The sequence below is a fragment of the Archocentrus centrarchus genome, chromosome 23 (genome assembly GCF_007364275.1).
Source record: "Archocentrus centrarchus isolate MPI-CPG fArcCen1 chromosome 23, fArcCen1, whole genome shotgun sequence".
Classification (NCBI taxonomy): domain Eukaryota; kingdom Metazoa; phylum Chordata; class Actinopteri; order Cichliformes; family Cichlidae; genus Archocentrus; species Archocentrus centrarchus.
The window spans coordinates 19,259,579-19,280,084 of record NC_044368.1 but is presented as its reverse complement, the minus strand read 5'-3'; the positions used below and the strand labels follow the sequence as shown (position 1 = coordinate 19,280,084).

General features: G+C 41.4%; 1 protein-coding gene across 1 annotated transcript; it reads left to right on the top strand.

Annotated features, from left to right (window-relative positions):
- Positions 1-250: 250 nt before the first annotated feature.
- On the top strand, positions 251-18,955 carry aldh1l2 (aldehyde dehydrogenase 1 family, member L2). Its single transcript, XM_030720020.1, has 23 exons — positions 251-417; positions 2,877-3,021; positions 5,320-5,554; positions 7,667-7,832; positions 8,023-8,124; positions 10,176-10,265; positions 10,894-11,028; positions 11,132-11,257; positions 11,369-11,460; positions 12,350-12,497; positions 12,593-12,712; positions 12,805-12,932; positions 15,285-15,435; positions 15,544-15,614; positions 15,750-15,855; positions 15,956-16,043; positions 16,483-16,576; positions 16,650-16,749; positions 16,950-17,048; positions 17,223-17,388; positions 17,821-17,926; positions 18,013-18,212; positions 18,531-18,955. Exons 1-23 carry the CDS (start codon positions 370-372, stop codon positions 18,584-18,586), a joined length of 2,772 nt encoding a protein of 923 aa, XP_030575880.1. The 5' UTR covers positions 251-369; the 3' UTR covers positions 18,587-18,955.
- The last annotated feature ends 1,551 nt before the right edge of the window (positions 18,956-20,506 follow it).

Genomic DNA, 20,506 nt, shown 5'->3' with positions numbered 1-20,506 from the left:
TCGCGATTCTAGACTAAACCAATATGACAAGTTGAATGGAAACCGTCTCTATATCCACTGTGAGAAGTTGGTGGAAGAATTCCCACGCGTGACCGCGCCGACGTGGAAGTAAAATAAGCACTACGGGAACGCGCACGTCCACTACAGTAGGACGTAATGTGTCGGCTGTCGTCGAATATAAGCTGCCGGGGACGCGCACATACCACGGTCTTTCACTACCTCTGAGTCGCGCAGCTACATACACCACGCACGCACACATAAGGGGCGGTGTGTGAAGACAGCAGCGCATATACCTGAGGCAGCGTCTGGATTTATTTGAATTTCTGTTGCATTTAATACACATAAATATATATACAAAACACCGCCATCATGTTGTGGACGGCGAGTCAAGTCTTCAGGAAATTCTCCACTTCGTCTGTGAGTAACGTTGCTTTTGCCTGTGCAAATAATAAATAAATAGAGGATTTGATGCTTAAGCTGCACCTGATTTTGAGAAGATAATTTCTCAAAATTTCTCTGTTAAATGCTGAATGCATGCGGCGTCTTTGGTTTATGAGGACTGAGCCAGGCTCGGGTCTAATATCAGTCACTCAGCTGCTGTATTTTCAGAGTAAACGATGGCGCACAGCTTGCCACGTTACTTCTCTGTTCCTCCCGCTGGACGGAGCCTTTACTTTACAATATCTGGAGAAGTTGCATCATCATAGGAGACTGCACTGACTTAGTTACAACCATTCAGGGCTGGAAGAGGTAGCATCATATGGGCTCCAGTCTGTTACCAGCTTATCAGCTTACTGTACATAGCTGTTTTTAATGCACGTTGCAATATGCTGTTCGGCAGCTAGAACTGTCAAGTGTGCACTGGACAGGACCTTTCACATGTGCATGGGAAACCTGAAACCTGCTTCCCACATGCGGGGGACGCTCTTGGCATGCACTTCTCACTCTTGGATGAGGTTTGTGGTCCTTGTCAGTCAAAAGCTTTTCCCTTTAGACAACAACGGAGTGAAAGGCCAGTAAAACAAATGGTGGTTGTGATTTAAGGACCCATGAAAGGCAAACAGAGCTCTATGCTTAGTACTTTTTACATATGCAATGAATGGATATACAATAAAATATTCTAAGGGTTCAAAGAATAATGATTTCTGTCTTATCTAAGAAGATAACCCTGGTGATGTCATACATTTCCCCTGGTAGGAAATGCTGCCAGGTTTTGTTATGGGAAATGTAACCAAAAGGATTTTTTGGAGTCAGGATGTCCTGGCTTTTGCTTCAACAGTTTTTGATGGTCATCTGAATCTGTCTTTTTTTTTCCCCACATTTAATATACAGTACTGTGCAAAACTCCTGAGCCAATCCTCATTTCTTTATATTTTGCTTCTAAGGACTCAGATGTTTTTGTTAACGTGGTCTTGACCAGTAGGACTCCAGGCTTTGTGAAAGTCTTTCAAAGTTTTCTCTGGACATTGGCTGCTTTTTCACTCATTTTCAATCCAGTCATTGTAGCTGACAGTTTTCAGAGGACTGTTGTTTTGTTTGTTAAGCCACATAACACTGACCTATGAATCAGTCAAGCATGAATAAAGCACTTGAGTCAAGGGGTGAACCACTATTGTTGCTACACATAACAGACAACTTAGCAATGAACCAGTTTTTAATTGTATCTTTAGGCGCTTTGTGACTAGAAGCCTACTGCAAAAACATCTCGGGATGGTGTGCAGTGTGTCCTGAAAAAAATTCAGGACACACTGCACACCATCTGAATAAGTGGAGGACAAAAGAAGAATTGACAGGCCTAAAAAAACAACAGCAGATCAGCAGGATCCAAAAGTTATTTTCTTAAGAAATATGGGAAAAAAAAATCCAGGACCTAACACAGGAACCTGAGAGGTGCATCAATTGAAGGGCCACTTCAATTGATTCAGCTACTATTTGTGGAAACCTCATCAGAAATTGTCTCAGTGGACGGGTGTCTGTCAAGAAGCCATTCTTAAGGAAGGGAAACAGGGAGAAAAGTATGCCAAATTACACAAGAAGTGATGAATCCAGATTTGAAACTTTTGGTTCAAATTTTTGTTGCTATGTACAGAGGAGGTCAGGGCAGAGGTACAGCAGTGTCTACAGTCATCTGTAAAAACATGGTGGAGGCTCTGTCATGGCCGGGGGCCGCATTTCAGCCAGTGGTGTTGGGGATCAAAATTGATGAAATTATTAATGGAGAAAAGTACCATCAGATTATGACTGGCAACAGCTTCATTTTTCATGATCCCAAACACACTGGAAATGGAGTAACAGCATACCTGGATAGAAAACCGCACAGTGGAACCAGAGCCTCATCATTACTGAAACTATGTGGCTTCTTCTTGACAATGAAGGGAACAAAAGGCAGCCCACATAAAAAGAAAAGCTTTGGAATATCATTGAAGAAGCCTGGAAGTGTTCCCGAAGAATATTTAAAGAAATTACAAGAAACTTTGCCAGAGAGAATTCAGGCTGTGTTGAAGAATAAAGGTGGTCATACCACATTCAGGGTCATTAGAACTGGACAGATCTTGTTTTTACCACATACCACTGTATTTTCATTTATGTTTGCAAATGTTTTAATGACAGTACTGTAGTGCAGTATAAAATCACTGGAGTGCCCCTTTAACAACTGTATATTTTACCTCTGCTTGCTGCAAAGACTGCCTCAGTATCAGGCTTATTAGAAGTTGTGTAACATCTGCTGAACTGTAGGGAAGTCAGGAAAGACTGTTTAAAATCCTCTTCTAGTGGGAAAGAAAGCAGTATTTAGTATGAGCATTTGCAGCATTTCAGATATATCTGAAATTCACTGAGTGAAGCTGAAACTAGTGTGTTGTTTTCTCCTTTTACAGCATTATTACCAGAATAAGTTAAAACTAGCAATTATTGGCCAGAGCCTGTTTGGCCAGGAGGTCTACAGGAATCTGAGGAAGCAGGGCCACAAGGTGGTGGGCGTGTTCACAGTCCCTGACAAGGATGGCAAGGCTGACCCCCTGGGTAAGTTACCTGTTAGGTCTGTGACAGCTGGGAGACGCTCCAGACCCCCTGGCTACTATTCCTTAATAGCGATGTATTTGGAGTGTGTGACTACTACTTCAGTTGCTAAAATAAATACTCAAAAAGAACTTGAAAACTAAACTATAATTCAAATTAAAGAGCAGAGAACAACAGAAAAATGTTGTATAGTTTTGTAGTAGAGAGAAAAACATACTGGCCTCTCAGGGCAGAGCAGCAGTACAACACCTAGATTACAGTGCTACTTTTTAAACTTTAGTCTTACTGTGACTGTGTCTGCTGTGACATCATATATAAAATACGAGAGATTAAAAATCTAATTTGTACAAAACTAATAACAGCCTGTAGGTGTCCCTGGTATTAAGTCTGGGTCACCAGCGGCCTGTGCTGCAGCTGAGGTAGATGCATGTTGACTACAGTGCTCCTGGACAAAGACAGGCTTTTATCCTGTGTTAGTTGTGGGATAGTGGCTCCATTGTCTGTGTGAGGAGAGGCCCTGTGTGGCCCAGAGATGCAGCTCGGAGGTGAAAAATCTGCAACAGGGAGGGTGCACTTTGGTGTGATGCAATCTTATCAGGAAGCATCATCAGCTGCCTCCTGGCTTCTGCTCCTCAGCTTTCTATCTTCTAAAACTTCATTGTTCTTTTATGATCTCTAGCCTTGAACAGATTCCTACACTGCCTGACCCCACCGTTTATACAGTACCAATCAAAAGTTGTCCAAACTTTTGTTTGGTACTGCATAGTAGTTTTCATAAGAGTTTGTGGGGTCAGTGTTGTCATCCTGCAGCATCAGTGTCATGTTGTTGAATTGCGAGACAGCTGTAGGACTGAGCTGGAGAAAGCTGGTGTATTGTGTCAGGCTTATTACAGACTGTGTGTGTTCATATAGTCCTGGTTTTTACTACTGTGGATAAGAGTCAATCTAATCTTATCTGACTCATGTTGAACTAACTGAGACAGGGCGATGAAATGTGACCAAGCATTGCTGCATTCACATTCTGCAGTGCTAACAAAGTGAAAATCTGAAGAGCTCTCTTCTGGATGTTACTGTTCAGTCACTTGTCGTGAACCATCTACACACATAGCCACACAAAGAGTTTCATATAACATCCTTGCTTACCAGTTTATTGCATCTTTTAACAATGTAAAGTGAATTTTTATATATTACCCTTCACAGGCAGCTTTCAGGTCTCCACAAGTTGTTTTTCATATTGTAAAGCACATTTCAGTTAATGTTATCTTACCGTAGCCAATGCTAGATTAACAACTGGACACAGTTGGCAAAAGCCCAGAAGGACCTGACCCTCATTGGCCCCATATGCCTGAAGATGACTTGTTTTTGTCTGCATAATGCATTCACAAATGCAAATTTAAGTCTCTCAAACTGAAGGGCCATAAACGTATTAAGTTAGATGCATATGCCAAAGACATTTCTTTGCTCAAACAGTAACTGTAAGCAGTTGGTTTCCACCATCCAAAGGGAAGGTCATACAGGCCCACGATCTATAACAGCGTGCATGTTGAAGAATAAGCAATAAAAAAGCGCTGTATAACAATGCCCAATATGGTCATCATCATCATCATCTAGAAGCAGTTTCTCTGTTACATGGTGCCAATTATTTTTAATCCTAATCTTTAAAGACTCCAAGACACCAACCATGAACCACCACAATTTTCCACAATGGCCCCCAGTCAGGGGCATTTGTTCCACATCACTTCCCATCTCTCTTTATTTTATTTATCAAAGACCAGAGGTACAAAAAGCTTATATTTAAAAGAAGGTCACCATTAAAATATGTGGTTGGTCACTGTTTAAAATAGGTTGAAAGTATATATTATTTATTGACATTAACATCGTTATATCATTACATTTTTTATCTTCTTCACTTATTCTAAGCTGTTTAGTTCGAGCTCAGTGGACTTTAATTTGCAAGCACAGTGTTAGTTTAGGTCACACATTCAAGCTCATGTACAGTCACAGTCCCTACAGAGTAGCTGATACACTTCTGTGCATCAAAATCTCACAGAGTGCACGTAGCCTCTGTCTGCCACTGTAGCTGCATTACTGCAAGCCACTTTGGAACCCATGTCCACAACAGCTCATCGACAACAACAACACATTCTTTGTCTGACCGAATCCATATCATATCTGTTTTTAATTGTAGTCTTTGTGTTATCTGAATTTACAGAATTTAACTTGTGATTTTACTCAGGGCTTCCACAAGGCCTTACAGTAGCTATCAAAACTGCACACCTGAAGTGTCCTCTTCCCTTCTAGCCATGGCAGCAGAGAAAGATGGGACACCTGTGTTCAAGTTCCCACGGTGGCGGGTCAAGGGGAAGCCCATCCCAGAAGTGGTGGACGCCTACAAGGCGGTGGGTGCCGAGCTCAATGTCATGCCCTTCTGCTCACAGTTCATCCCCATGAACGTTATCGACCACCCAAAGCATGGCTCCATCATCTACCACCCCTCCATCCTGCCCCTGCACAGAGGAGCCTCAGCCATCAATTGGTGAGAGAGAAGGGCAGGGAAGTGGGGTTCAAAACAAGTTCATTTTAACAGCCTGGGATGTGCCATACCACATGGAGATTATTATATTGTTCTACTATTTCATGGTGTGGAGGAAGGGAGCCGTGGGAGCAAATGTTTAGACATATTTTCTGAAGGTAATCACTTGCAAAGGTAAAGCAGGCCCCTCCACTCAATGATGACACTGTTCACTTGAATTTTTCCATTTATTTAACAAAGCAGTTACATGTAAAAAAAAAATCATGCTTTCTCAAATAACTTTTTTCTAACTTAGCCCTGATTTATTTTGCTTTTAAAGTCTTGCTATCATAAGACAGCAAGATTTTACAAACAGGCTTCTAAGATCCTTTAGGATGTGTTTCAAAGTCTGCTGTGGTAGAGCGCCTAATGGTGTGATGCATGTGGTTATCAATGGCAGGGAGGGCCATTTGTGTAAAGAAAAGAATTTGCAGAAAGGAGAAAGTATGCAGAGATAGATGTAATCAGTGGGTGGCAATAAGAAGCTACAAATGAGTGATGAAACAAAGGGGTTAAAACACAAAGAGGAAGGGGACTATTTCCAGAAATTACTATTGTAAGTTCAACAAGTGGTGTGCAAGAAAAAGCTTAAAATGAAAGTGAAATTATATAAAATAAAAATGCATAAATCAACCAAGCCAAAAATCATCCAAAGCAAAAGACTCTGTTTCTGAAATGTAAAGTACAGCATTGTTTCTCAAACAACAAAAAGTTCATTGATCTGTAATAAAAACCGCTGCATAGGCTAATGTATTAGTTTAAATTTAAATCCCAAAAGTAAGCAAATGTGCTGATGTTACATGTAATTCTCTCATTAAAAAGTTAATAAGCTAGCTTCCAGAGGTTTCTGTCCTGCTCTTCATAACAACACAACGTAATGAAGTAATTGCTCTGTCCTCTCTGGTGTCCAGTAGGTTTAAACCAGCTTTGTTTGACCCCAAATTCTTGGCAGCCTGGTTTTCTTATCTCCTCTACTTGCTAGTCTGTTGGTTCCCCACCCTTTCTATCTCCAAAAGATCACAGAGACACACAATTTACAACTTGCCAGAGGCATGTCCACAGACCTGTCTGTGAAAGGTTATTAATGAGACTCACCATAATGTAATGCTAGCGTGACAGCATGCTAACAGGAGCTTAAGTTATGTATTGCTTTCAGATGTCTTTCCTCTGAGTTTCTTTAAATGCCTGCAGCTTCAGAGGGTTATTTACAGGAGCCATATATATATATATATATATATATATATATGGCTCACTTAAAGTGGCAGGACTTGTAACCCATCAGCCATCTTGGTGAGACCACTGGGCAGGTAGTTATTTCACTGTGCATGTATCTGTACCAGTGCAACAGCACAGTTGGCATGTTTCCTGGTTTGGCTGTTGGTGTTTCATAAAAAAAACATCCTCTTTGGCATTATGGAAAATACATTTCTGTTGAACTTTCTTCCAGTGAGGAGACTGTCGTTTCTAACGTCTCTGATGGATCAGACTGAGCATGAGCCAGTTTATAGATCCGCTCAAAAATAATGAAACCAAAACAGTGAGAGAATCCCAGATGATCAGACAAATTTGCCTCCATGTGGAATCTTTATGGCATGCCAAACATGTCACAGTCAGTGCATTGAGCTGCCTCAATAGGAAGCTTGTTTCCCTTGCAACCTTAACAAGGGTTTATTGCCATACTTTCTCCTTGTATCATTTCTTTATCTCATTCTGTTCTTAGCTATTGGTTCTCTTTCAAACCTCACTCAGTATCTCACTATGGGAAGCACCTTCTGGCATGACCAATCACGGAAGCTCCACTATCACTATGTCTGCCTAAGACAAACCAATCACTTCAAGGACACGAGGTCCCCCGACCCCATTTATAATAGCCTCTGGCTCCACACCAGGCATTCTTGCTTTCTTCCCTGTGAAGATCACTAGAGCTTCTCGGCAGTCCTGGACCAGGATTATCCATTTAACTGTTTGCTGACACAGCCCTCAAGGTAGTCCCTGAATGTGGCGTTTTTTCTGGTTTCATTAACTGATGTAATTATGGCCTGCAGCTCTAGCTGTTTCCCTTTTATATGTCACCAGGACTCTGATCCATGGCGATAAGAAAGCTGGCTTCACAGTGTTCTGGGCTGACGATGGACTGGATACCGGACCAATCCTGCTGCAGAGGGAATGTGACGTTGAGCCCAATGACACTGTGGACACACTGTACAACCGCTTTCTCTTCCCAGAGGGCATCAAGGCTATGGTAACCACATGGAATTCAGTATTACAAGAAGAACTAGTCCTTTTAATTACACAAGAAGTGTAATTTGGATTGTACCATCTATTGAATAGAAAACCTACATTATACTACCCCATCAGCCCTGGTTCTTTCTGTGCTTCAGCTGAAAGATTAAGCTGTCATGCGTGTGCTGTTTCTTGGTTTCTTGGTGCAGGTGGAGTCTGTGCAGCTCATTGCTGATAGAAAAGCCCCTCGAATTCCCCAGCCAGAGGAAGGAGCAAGCTATGAAGGCATTCAGAAGAAATCCAACTCCAAGGTGAGTGTTGTATTGTTAATCAGCAGGCTGAAGTTAGACACAGTATCATATCATGAATATGTGTTGGGTCTAGAGTACCAACTGGTCAAAGTGAGGGACTGGATAATATTTCTGAACAGTCCATTAAAATCTTTTGAGCATAAAATTTGGTCTCTAGGGAACTTTCAAAACTTAGGAATAAGGAATAAAATAATTCTGGAACGTTACCCTCGAAATTTACAGCTGTGCTCAGAAATGTACATAAACTCATCACGGGCATGAATGTCATGGTAAAAATGGTCTTTTAATGATACATACAAAATGATACATAAAAATCATTATGTATCATTATGATTTTGGTAATTACCCTTACTGTTAATTTCTGGCAGTTATGGCATAAACCTTACATTTGGGTAGTGGTTTAATAAATTTGTTAAGCACAATACATTCACTTAAATCTTTTAATGCTGATGCTGAAGGTTCTGCAGTGTCTTTTAACTTGATAAGGCCAAATTCTTCTTGTTAATGATCATGATTGACCACAACTGGTAGTTTCTCTTTCCCTGCATAAAAAGGATTTGTTTGTCAGCACTCACTGGATTGACCAATACTCAGATCATCACTTCAAACTCTCGTACATAAGCACGAGTTATTTTGATGTGTCATCACTTTGCCAAAGTCTGGAAGAAGCCCCAAAGTGTCAGCCTCAGGTGAGAGGAAATTGGTTAGGTTTTTCAGGAACCAGATACCAGACAAACAAGTTTTACATCAGACAGGTTTTACATCAGCATGGACTAAGAAGGTGCTGACCAATTTCCAGCTTGACTGAAATTTGCAGCTGCACATGTGGATTAGCCAAATGCCTTGTGGAGAAAAGTGAGAAGAGGTATGTTTGGAGGACTAAAGGTGAGGGTTTCAAACCTGAGAAAATTGTACCAGCTGTCAAGCATGGTGATGGTAGCATCATTCTCTGGGGCTGTTTTGCTGTCAGCAGTACTGGTAGATTGCACAAAATGGATGGGATAATGAAGAAGGAGGGCTACCCCCAAATTCTTCAGCTTTACTTCAGATCAACAGCTGGATGGTTGAATCTTGGACACAACTGAGTAATGATCCCAAACACACATAAAAACAGATTTAAGAATAAACTTTCAAAATGGCCTTCTCAAAGCCCCAACTTCAACCTTATTGAAAATTCGTGGACTATGCTCACAAACCTGGGTCCATGGCAGGAATAAGGAATCCCACCTATTTAAATTAACTATACCAATTCTGCTATGATGAGTGGTCAAATATCCAGCCAGAATTATGCCAGAAGCTTGTTGATGGCTACCAAAAGCATCTGGTTGAGGTGCAATATGCTAATGGAGATTTAACTAAATATTAGTGGGGCTGTATGATAATAATTGAGCCTGTATGTATAGTTTTGACCCTGTGTGGATTAGAGACAATCCAAAATAAATCAAACTTGTGCACCTAATTCTTCTTTTTAAAGTCATTACAGATGTATGCTGTACAGTTATCCCACCCTGGAAAAAAGAGCATTAAAAGTCCAAAATGATGATTCATTGTATTTGAATGATGAGTGTTTGTAAACTTCTGACCACAACTATATGAGTCAGGTTGTTTATCCTTCATAATAGTGTCCATGCAACACTGATAGAGATTGTAATTTATACCACCAAGGCCCAAGTTACCCCCTGTTTTTAAAGACAAATGCTCAGCTTGTACTCTGTAGTCTCAGTGTAATAACACCCTCATTCACTGAGCGACATAGAAATTTACTGTTCGCTCAGTATGTAGCTCAGCAAGTGAGTGACTGTCACTGGCCTGTGGTGGTTCTACCTATAAGGAGAAAGAGCGCGGTGGAGCTGATCTGAGTTATTTTATGATTTGTCACATGGAGCCATGTTTGCTGGCAGCAAGTCCAAATGTGCTATTCTTGGAGCAGTCTCATTTTCTAGCATCATTTTTCCACATGTTGCTGAACTGAAGGCCGACAGCTGAGTTTCCTTCTTTCTCAGAAATGTAGGGCACTGCTGAAACTGCCTCCTTTTTATTTCCCCCCACAGGTGGACCTGGCCCAGCCAGCTGAGGCCATCCACAACTGGATCCGTGGCCATGACAAAGTGCCTGGTGCTTGGACTGTCATTGATGGTCAGGTGTGTTTCCTAGAAAGACCGAGCAAAGAAAATACACACAGCAGGCGTCTGCTGCAAGGTCAGACTGATTTTCAAAGGCAGATACTGATCCTGATATTTTTGGCTACTGGAAGTATTTGCACGTAGGGTTACAAATCTTCCCATTTCCCAATGTGATATTATAAAATAAAGCATTAAGACAGATTTTCTTTTTATAGTCCTTTTAAAAATGTTTCTTACTTTGCATGGAATTAGTGTTTTTAGTCATAGATGAAAAGAATTAAAAAATAAACACAAAAGAAAAATAGCAAGGTACTCTTGCTATATTTCTTTTGTGTTGTTTTTTTAATAAGTAAATAAAAAAGGAAGGAAGAAACCTTAATTTTATGCAATAACAGATGCAGTTCCATCACCAGGTAATGTTATTATAGCACTTGAGAAGTAAAGCAGAATCAGTCTGTGGCTCTACGTGAAAAAACAGAGTGTAGAATCATAAATAGTTTTTTGTACTAACTAAACTAAGGAAACACCGTATGTTACTTCTGAGTGCTGCCAGCTCAGTTTTTCACCTTTGACAGAAACTGAGACGTGTTATCACTACGAGTACATTCTGCATCCCTGTTAAAATCTTCTCTGTGTCTTTCATCAGTCTGTGATCCTTTATGGCTCCTCCATGTTGGGGGGGTCTGTACCAGAGGGTCAGCCACTGGAGATTGAGGGGGCTTCTCAGCCTGGTCTCATCACCAAAAGCGGGCTCGTCCTATATGGAACTGACGGGAAAGCTGTGAGTGGACTCCAGATGCAGTAGCTTTAACTGCTGAGTTACTCAAACACATGTGTCAGCATGGCCGATTATATATTTTATCTCTGCGCTGTCTGGGACACAGCTCCTGGTGAAGAACCTGCAGTTTGAAGATGGGAAGATGATTGCCGCTTCCAAATATTTCTCTTCTGGAGAAAGTGTCAGTGTGGAGCTCACCGATGATGAGAAGAAGATGGCAGAGGAGATCAGGGCAAGTGAAATTCTGTGTTACTGGATTCTTTTTAACTTTGTTTCTCAATAGACTGCAAATGACTTAAAAGAAGAGAATCAGCATAGTTTTGTTTTTGTTTTTTAATTATAGAACATCTGGAAGAGCATCCTCAGCAACGTCCCAGCCATTGACGACACCACAGACTTCTTCAAGTCTGGAGCTGCCTCCATGGATGTGGTCAGGTGAGGGAGACAGATCAGTGGAGTGATTGGTCAGAAAGGTTTAACCTCTTCTTGTAAACCAGAGGTGCAACCATTTACCAGCATGTATAACCATGTAATGTCTTTGAAAACGAGTTTGAAGGTAGCACTCCTTAAATCTTGACTCTTAGGGGCTCAAATTCTGAACAAAAAGAAACTGTCCATACCATCCATGGTTCTTAGATTTTGATATTCTGAACACAGACTGTAACTAAGAACCTTTTTTACCCCTCAGCCTAAAAAGTCTGATGGGGTATTGTCACCACCTGCTCAGTGGGCAGGCAGCCAATTTTCAACTTTGTGAACATGATAAGTCAAGAATGATTTCACCTAGAATTTAAAAATTGATAGCTAAGGTGTATCTACTGAAAATCTCAGACGATTTAGTTCTTACCATAATAATTCCAACCACAGGAAAGGACAGCATTCTCAATGGTTTATATTTAATTTTAGCATTTCTCTGTAGCTCAGGAGGTAGAGCAGGTCACCTACTGATCAGAAGGTCAGCGGTTTGAATCCTAGCTACTCCAGGCTGCATGCCAATGAGAATATTTCATTCATTCAGATCTAGGATGTGTTATTTGAGTGTTTCCTTTATTTTTTTGAGCAGTGTATAATCTCAGTGTCAACAATACAGCAATAACAGGCACATTTATGTAAATAATACAAAAGCAGAAAAGTTCAATCTGAGGTGATTGGTTCATCACATCTTTCACCAGACTGTACATTTGAAGGAGCCAGATGTGTGTGGCTCACCTTTAGTTGTTGGCGAGAAGTCTCAGCATGAATGTGAGTTCACCAAACTGAAATAGTAGCCTGTAAACTTGTAGACAGGCAGTGTGTGATGCAGAGCTGTCATATCTGTCTGCAGATTGGTTGAGGAGGTGAAGCAGAAGTGTCCTGGTGTCCAGCTGCAGAACGAGGATGTGTACATGGCCACCACGTTCCAGGACTTCATCCAGATGTTTGTCCGCAAGCTAAGAGGAGAGGATCAGGAGGAGGAGCTGGTCTTTGATTATGTGAGTCTGACTGCAAACTAAAACTGAGTTAGTCAAGCAAGAGGTGAGATCCAGTCACTTAAATCCAAATGGAATTTTTTTTTTATTGTACCTAGGCAACCAAAGATGTCAACAACATGACAGTGAAAATGCCATGTCAGTGTTTTATTAATGGCAAGTTTGAGGATGCAGAAAATGGAAAGACCTACAACAGCATCAGTCCTACTGACGGATCTGTGAGTCACATGACCATACTCATACAATACTCAGTATACAGAAACTTTCCAAGTTTAACGGACTATGTTTGGTAATCTCAACCTTCAACCAGGTGATCTGCAAGGTGTCCTACGCCTCAGTGGGTGATGTGGACAGGGCTGTGGCTGCTGCCAAAGAAGCTTATGAAAATGGGCCCTGGGGCAAGATGAACCCCAGAGACAGAGGAAGTCTCCTTTACAGGTGAGTACCTCCATCTAGAGCGGCGGTTTTCAAAGTGTGAGGCGCGCCTCCCCTAGGGGGCGCCAGAGCACTTTAGGGGAGGCGCGGTGCGAGGGAAAAAATAAACCGGGAAAAGAAGCTATCTGCTTGCTGTCTACTGATGTGAGAGAAAGAATGGACAAATAAGATGTGAAAACACTGTTGGTATCTCAAACATTAAACTCAGAATCTCAGATGTAACGTTTGTTTGAGAAAACGGTTGAAAAATGAGTTTGGGGTTGTTCTTATCATTAGAAAAATGAAAAAAGGGCGTATTTGCCATACAAAAGCCCTGATAAAATAATTAAAATGGGATTAAATGTTTTAAAATGTTCATGCGTTAAAATTCATTCAGATAAAGTATCATTTTAAAAGATAAGATGGTTCTAAAATAAAAGCAATTAGAAGGTGTTTTGTAGTGGCATTTGTTTGTGTGTGGGTTGATTATCGGGGGGGGGGTGCAGCAGGCATTGTGCTCCTTGGAGGGGGGCTCACCCTTTCATACTTTGAAAACCCCTGATCTAGAGGATTACAGTGGGGTTACATGATCAGAAAAATCACTTGGTCAATGCTGAAAGCACGCTGTAGGATAACCACATTATAGCTGCATGCATTTTTCTTTGTTTTGTTTTTTTCAAATCATTTTTGCAACAAAAATCCTCAAGAAAAAAGCCAGCTGCTACAGTATCACTGGTTTACAGGATATGCAGGAACTAACAATAATGCTGTAATAATAATGCTGCTTTGAAACTTGTTTGTCTCAGGGCCGCTTATGTCTCAGCTGTCAATCAAACATATTCAAAACCTTCCTGCTATGATTCTTGAAGGCAAAAAGCAATATTTTAGTATTGTCCAGTAAATCAGGACATTTATTCCCACTTAAAATCACACAGGTGTGTTCCATCAGGTGCACATTAAGAGCATTTTGAAGGAGGCTTGCCCCATTTAAACTTCACATTTATAGTTTGATGTGCTCCCGACCATGAACACCATGATAGGATCAAAAGAGCAGTCTGAGGCCTTCAGAAAGACGACTATAGCAGCTTATCAGTCTGCTAAGGGAAAAGATATCAAAAGAATTTGAAATCTGCCATTGCACTGTAAAACAGTCCACAAGTGGAATACATTAAAAAAAAAACTGACAGCATGCCCAGGTCTGGCCATCCAAGCAAGTTCACAGAGAGCAGAACGCAAGATTCTAAAAGAAGTCTCCAAAAACCCTAAAATATCATCACAGGACCTACAGCAGGCTCTTACTACTGTTGATGTCAAAGTGCATGCCTCTACAATCAGAAAGAGATGAACTTGCATGGGATGTTAAAGCTTTGCTCTTTAAGAGAAACATGAAGTTTGCCAGAGAGAATGCAGACAAAACCCAGGACTTCTGGAATAATGTTCTTTGGACAGATGAGTCTAAAATTGAATTATTTGGACACCAGAACAGAGGACGTTTGGTGTAAACCAAATCCAGCATTCCAGGAAAAGAACCTCAAACCAACTGTGAAGCAAGGAGGTGGAAGTGTCATGGTTTGGGGATGTTCTGCTGCAGCAGGACCAGGCCAGCTCACCCTCATAGAATCCACCATGAATCCTACCATGTACCACAGGGTGCTTGAGGAACATGTTGAGACCATCTGTAAAAAAAAAAAATATATATAGCAGTAAATCCACCAAGGACTCACTGAAAACCAAGAAATGGAGAGTCCTGTCAAAGCCCAGATCTGAATCCCTTTGAGATGCTGTGGGGTGACGAGCTGTACATGCAAGAAACAGCTTGAAGCTGAAAGAATTCTGCACTGAGGAGTGGGGCAAACTTTCCTGAGACCAATGGCTGGTAGATGGCTACAAGAAGTGTCTCACTGAAGTCATTTCAGCCAAAGGGGACAACACCAGCTATTAGGGGGTGGGGTGTCCTAGCTTATTTATGCATTTTTGTTGATATTGTTTGTTTAGAGTAAAACAAGGTCACTTTTTGTTATTTACCTGCATTTAAATCGCTTCAGAGATAGATAAATAAAAGATTAGATATTGATATGTGAACATTTAACAATTAATATTCCAATAAACTAAAAGGAATCCAAGAGAAAACCCACTTTGTTGAACACCATTGTAAAGCCTTTCTCTAAACTTCATGCTTCCTCTTAAAAAAAGCCACTGTCAGTCTTATAAGATGCATCATTGGGTCACAAATATATATAATAGTATTTCAGAGTCAAACTATCTCTATTTAGATCAAAGAATAGATTCAGTGCTGTAAGGCAGAAGCGAGTGGGTGATGTCTGCTGCGAGTTAAAATGAAGCTTACATCTGTCCCCTATGATCTCCTCCCTTCAGGCTTGCAGACTTGATGGAGGAACATCAGGAGGAGCTGGCCACCATTGAGTCCATTGACTCAGGTGCTGTGTACACGCTGGCCCTCAAGACACATGTAGGCATGTCCATCCAAACCTTCCGCTACTTTGCTGGCTGGTGTGACAAGATCCAGGTAGGCTGAGGTTACACAATATATCTTTGTTAGTGGCTCACAGCCTAAGTTGCTGTAAATGTTCTCCACTTGATTTTAATACACCCTGTTGCCTCTCATTTTCTGCAGGGCAAGACGATCCCCATCAACCAAGCCAGGCCCAACCGCAACCTGACCTTCACTAAGAAAGAACCTCTGGGGTAAAAATTCTGCATTTACTAAATTCCTCGTTTTGGATTTAACAAGTTGTCTGAACCTAATTATCCTCAGCTATATTTATAGAATATATGTTTTTCTGTATATTTTACTGACTGAAGAGCATTTTCTGGTCGCAGTGTGTGTGCTATAATTATTCCGTGGAACTACCCTCTCATGATGCTGGCATGGAAGAGTGCAGCCTGCCTGGCAGCTGGAAACACACTGGTTCTTAAACCTGCACAGGTGAGCACATTGTTCAACATATAGTTTCATTTATTCCAGGTGAGCAGATGCTGGGCCAGTCTGGTTTATGTGTTTTAATTATTAATTTTAATATTTACAGGTCACTCCACTGACAGCACTAAAGTTTGCTGAGCTTTCAGTGAAAGCTGGCATCCCAAAAGGAGTCATCAATATTTTGCCAGGCTCTGGTAATGAACACTTTAAAAGGCCCTTTTTTCTTATTCCTTGCACTTGTGACTTTTGCCTTTTGTGTTTTGAGCAGTGCCAATAAAATATTAAACTGTAGGCCAATGACTCCCCACCTTGATTGTTTCTTTATACGAAAAAAGTTCTCAAAGATTATATAGTTTGTAGACTGTGAGCACTTCAGTCCCTTCTCTCTGGGTGTCATCTGCATCATTGTAGTAGCCCAGAGAGGTAAAATTGTAATGAAAACAGACATTAAAAAAACTAGTATTTTTTGTTTGTCCTTCAACCTGATTGGAGTTTCTGACTCTAAAGTTGGAAATAGTTGTTGACACAACACGTGCTGAGAAATTTTTAGTGTGAATTCTACACTGCAGCATATGTGGAAGATTGTGTCATCCTACCTACAATCTGTTTCTTGACCTTCTTCATCTCCTCCAGGTGGCATGGTTGGACAGCGTCTGTCCGAGCACCCAGACATCCGCAAGCTGGGCTTCACCGGCTCCACTCCAATCGGCAAACAAATCATGAAGAGGTAAGACCTGATGAGCTCTTTGGTTACTGGCTACAGATTATTGCTGCATGATCCTTTATACTCTGCCTTGCAGCTGTGCGCTCAGTAATCTGAAGAAGGTTTCTCTGGAGCTCGGAGGGAAATCACCGCTCATCATCTTCGGTGACTGTGACATGGATAAGGCTGTCCGCATGGTGAGGGAGCAACACTCAGGGAACCATTTTGTAGACTATGAGCTGTGAATATACAATATTATGAGATAATTGTGTTCCATAAGGTTTATTTTTAACCTGAGATTCCTGAGAATGGAGGTTCTGATGAGACCCTGAAACTGCCACCAAGTGTGAATGTTACACATTGTTAGTTCTGTATGTGTATGTTTGTGTGTTCACAGGGCATGAGCTCTGTGTATTTCAACAAGGGTGAGAACTGCATCGCTGCTGGCCGTCTCTTTGTGGAGGAGTCCATACATGATGAGTTCATCAGCCGAGTGGTGAGTCCCAAAACACCAGCGTGACCATGCTCTAGCAACGAGAGACTGCATGCTTTCAAATGAAAAAAAGGATACTTCATTTAGTCTCTTTGATCTGCTTCTCATGATGCAATTTGGAAGTGTCAGTTCAAGAAACAAAACCAACTTTCTATATTTCTACCCTTTCCTTGTAAGGTGGAGGAGCTCAAAAAGATGAAGATCGGGGACCCTCTGGATCGCTCCACAGACCATGGCCCACAGAACCACAAAGCCCACTTAGACAAGCTGCTGGAGTATTGCGAGATTGGGGTGAAGGAGGGAGCCACACTGGTGTACGGAGGCAAACAGGTCGACAGACCAGGTAGAACACACACCAGGTCTCCTGAGGCTAAACAGCTGCTACGCTGGTCATCAGGCTCTTTCCAGCTGGTATTGCATGGTGGATCAGAATCTGATGGTACTAATGCCCAAAGAAAGCACCTTGAGGCGACAGTTTGTTGTGATTTGGCGCTATATAAATAAAATTGAATTGAATTGAATAGAAAGCCTGGAGAAGTAGTTTCTGAGACCACTTTAAAATTTTTCTTTACAAGTCTGGCTCCCTGGAAGCAAAATATAGAGAAATAAGGGCTGACTCAAAACTTTTGCACAGTACTGTACATGATGTATAATTACTAGGTTTTTTACATAGTACATTCAGAACATGTAAATACTGTTTCAGTGTACAGTATGATGACTTGACCTTTTGATTCAACTGAAACCTCTTGAGCATAATTATTCTGTCTTCCATCAGGTTTCTTCATGGAGCCCACTGTGTTCACTGATGTGGAGGACCACATGTTCATCGCCAAAGAGGAGTCCTTTGGCCCCGTCATGGTGGTGTCCAAATTCAAAGATGGGTAAGTCATGGGTAATGGGCATCTTACTGTAGAGCTACCAATCAATAGTTCATATCCTCACTCTGCTCTTTTCCTCCAACCTCCAGAGATGTGGACGGTGTGCTGCAGAGAGCCAATGACACAGAGTACGGCCTGGCTTCGGGCGTATTCACCCGCGACATTAGCAAGGCCATGTATGTGAGTGAGCGGCTGGAGGCTGGAACCGTGTTTGTGAACACCTACAACAAGACCGATGTTGCTTCACCTTTTGGGGGCTTCAAGCAATCAGGCTTCGGCAAAGACCTCGGTGAATAGAAATTTGGAATTTTATAGATATTTTGACAGAAAATGTAAAAATAAGATTGTGGCCATTAGAGTAGGGCAGGCTCTTTTAATTCTGACTGCTTACATGTTGCTAGCAGACATAAATTGGACCCTTTCAGTTTTAATGACAGGTCGTTTTTGCAGTGGTCAGGCTTATTAAGTTGTTTTTGCTCAGCCTACTCATGTACTTTTTTTAAGTAGTTATGTTGTTATAACATCTGATTATCTTGTGTTGTTTTTACTAGGAGTTCTTTTGCAGTGTTGCTCACAGACTTTTACAAGCTCTCTTTTGCATCCACAGGAGAGGATGCTCTCTTGGAATATCTCAAGACCAAAGCAGTGACTGTGGAGTACTGAGGCTCCGAATCTCCCAATGAACTCTGAACCAGCCTCTGTAGAGGAAAAGGAACTGCTCAGTCTGACGGCTCAGACATCCTGCTTCTTACAGAGTTCCACAAAGTGTGTGTGTGTGTGTGTGTGTGTGTGTGTGTGTGTTTTCAGACATTCGGTCTGAGACACTGAGACATCCTGACTGAATAACAGGAAGAGAGTCTGAGTTCAGATAAGTGCTTCAGACTGTGGTTGAATTGAGGAGGCTGGATCAGTTTACTGTCCTGACTCCCAAGTAGTGTTGTAGTACTCGAGAAAGGTCTTGGTCTCGAGACCGCTTTTTGATGGTCTCGGTCTTGTCATGGACTCGGACCTTGCGGACTCGGGATTTTATTTCAAGACCAGTCAAGACCACAGCTCTGGAAATATCACTAAATTGCCAGATTACTGTCTAATTTATTTGTTAACATCTTTGCTTTTATTGGATGCAAAACGTACTGATTCAAATCCAACAAAGATTGCGCTCCTCTGCCTCTCAAAGGAGCGCACCTCGCAGACTCCGCCCCGGCTAGGGCGCTGCTATTATCGCTGCTTATGCCTTATCATTTCACCGCAGTTTGCAATCTACCACAGAGCACGGACAGTTTCATTCACAATGTGTACGTTTGATCTCACTATGGTCACGCGTGTGCTGCATAAATCGCAATAACAACCGGCGTGAACACGAAGAGAAGTAAGAGGGAAAATGAAGATCAAAGGAAAATTTCAGGCTTCCGATTCAACAAAAAAATCCCAGCATGAAAGGTAAATACCAACCTTCATGTATTTAGATACACAAACTAAAAATTTAATGCAAGTTTTAGGGCCGCAACGATTCTTGGAGTAACGCAATTTGATTATTAAAAATCCTCGACACAAATTTGTTGCTTTGATGTTTCGTTTCAACTCTGCAGCTCAGGTGTCTCCGTGTAAGCATTTCCTCCACATTAGTTCTCCATCGCTGTAACAGATTTCCGTCATTTGATAAAAGAACAAAAAACAAACAAAAACGACCTTTTAACACGAGTGGATCGCTGAGATGTTTTTCCACGCCCCCACTTCTCTGTGCTGTGAGTGTGCATGTTTGAATGTGCGCGTGTTGTGCAGAGGATGTCAGCTGTTATTTTTTCTTTACGTCAGCTGTAGCCACCAGAACAGACCTATAACCACAGTGTACTGGGGAAAGGGGGCTGCCATTAGCACTAGCAATCTTTCGGTGCCCCCCCTCAGTACAGAGGGGATCCGTCAAAATGTTTTTCATCAACCACCTGATCAGCAACATGAAGAACAGAGAACTTTGTAGCTGCTCCATCCACCCTGTTTGTTTCACATCTGCAGTACGGAAGTTAAAATATGCTGATGAATTGTTAAAATGAAAAATTATTTCTTATCCAATTACTTGATTAATTGATGGAGTAATCAATTGAATACTTGATTACTAAAATAATTGATAGTTGCAGCCCTACTTGTACTCAGAAAGCCATAGTCAAACATTAGTTTTCAGCACCAGTAGAGCTATGAGAGGCCTTCAAGAATAAAATACTACAGTTCCCAGCAAGATGATGTCACTTCCTATTGTTGCATTTAAAAACGTGATAGTTTATGCTCACAAGGTGGTGGCTGATATTCAAATGCAGGATTTGCTTTTAGCAGCTGAGGAATCTGGATTATGTTTTTGTTGTGTATGTATTTTTATGTGATTTTGCAAACACAGTGGAAGGAAACGGCACTCTGGGACACATTAAATGCTTGATGTATATATGTAACTTTTCTGGATTATATGCAAAAATGATCATTCTATCGATCTAATAAGGCCTGATTTAGAGTTCTTTAGAGGTCCTTTGCGCATAACTGAAAATCCTCTCTGAACCAAACCTGACATGCACCTCGAGAAATGTAACTACACGT

Bases quoted from the DNA above. Each gene is read 5' to 3' on its own strand.
- aldh1l2 (XM_030720020.1), top strand. From the start codon at position 370: ATGTTGTGGACGGCGAGTCAAGTCTTCAGGAAATTCTCCACTTCGTCT. The intron at 10,266-10,893 runs GTGTGTTTCCTA...GTCTTTCATCAG, and splicing joins GGACTGTCATTGATGGTCAG to TCTGTGATCCTTTATGGCTC. The intron at 11,029-11,131 runs GTGAGTGGACTC...TCTGGGACACAG, and splicing joins ATGGAACTGACGGGAAAGCT to CTCCTGGTGAAGAACCTGCA.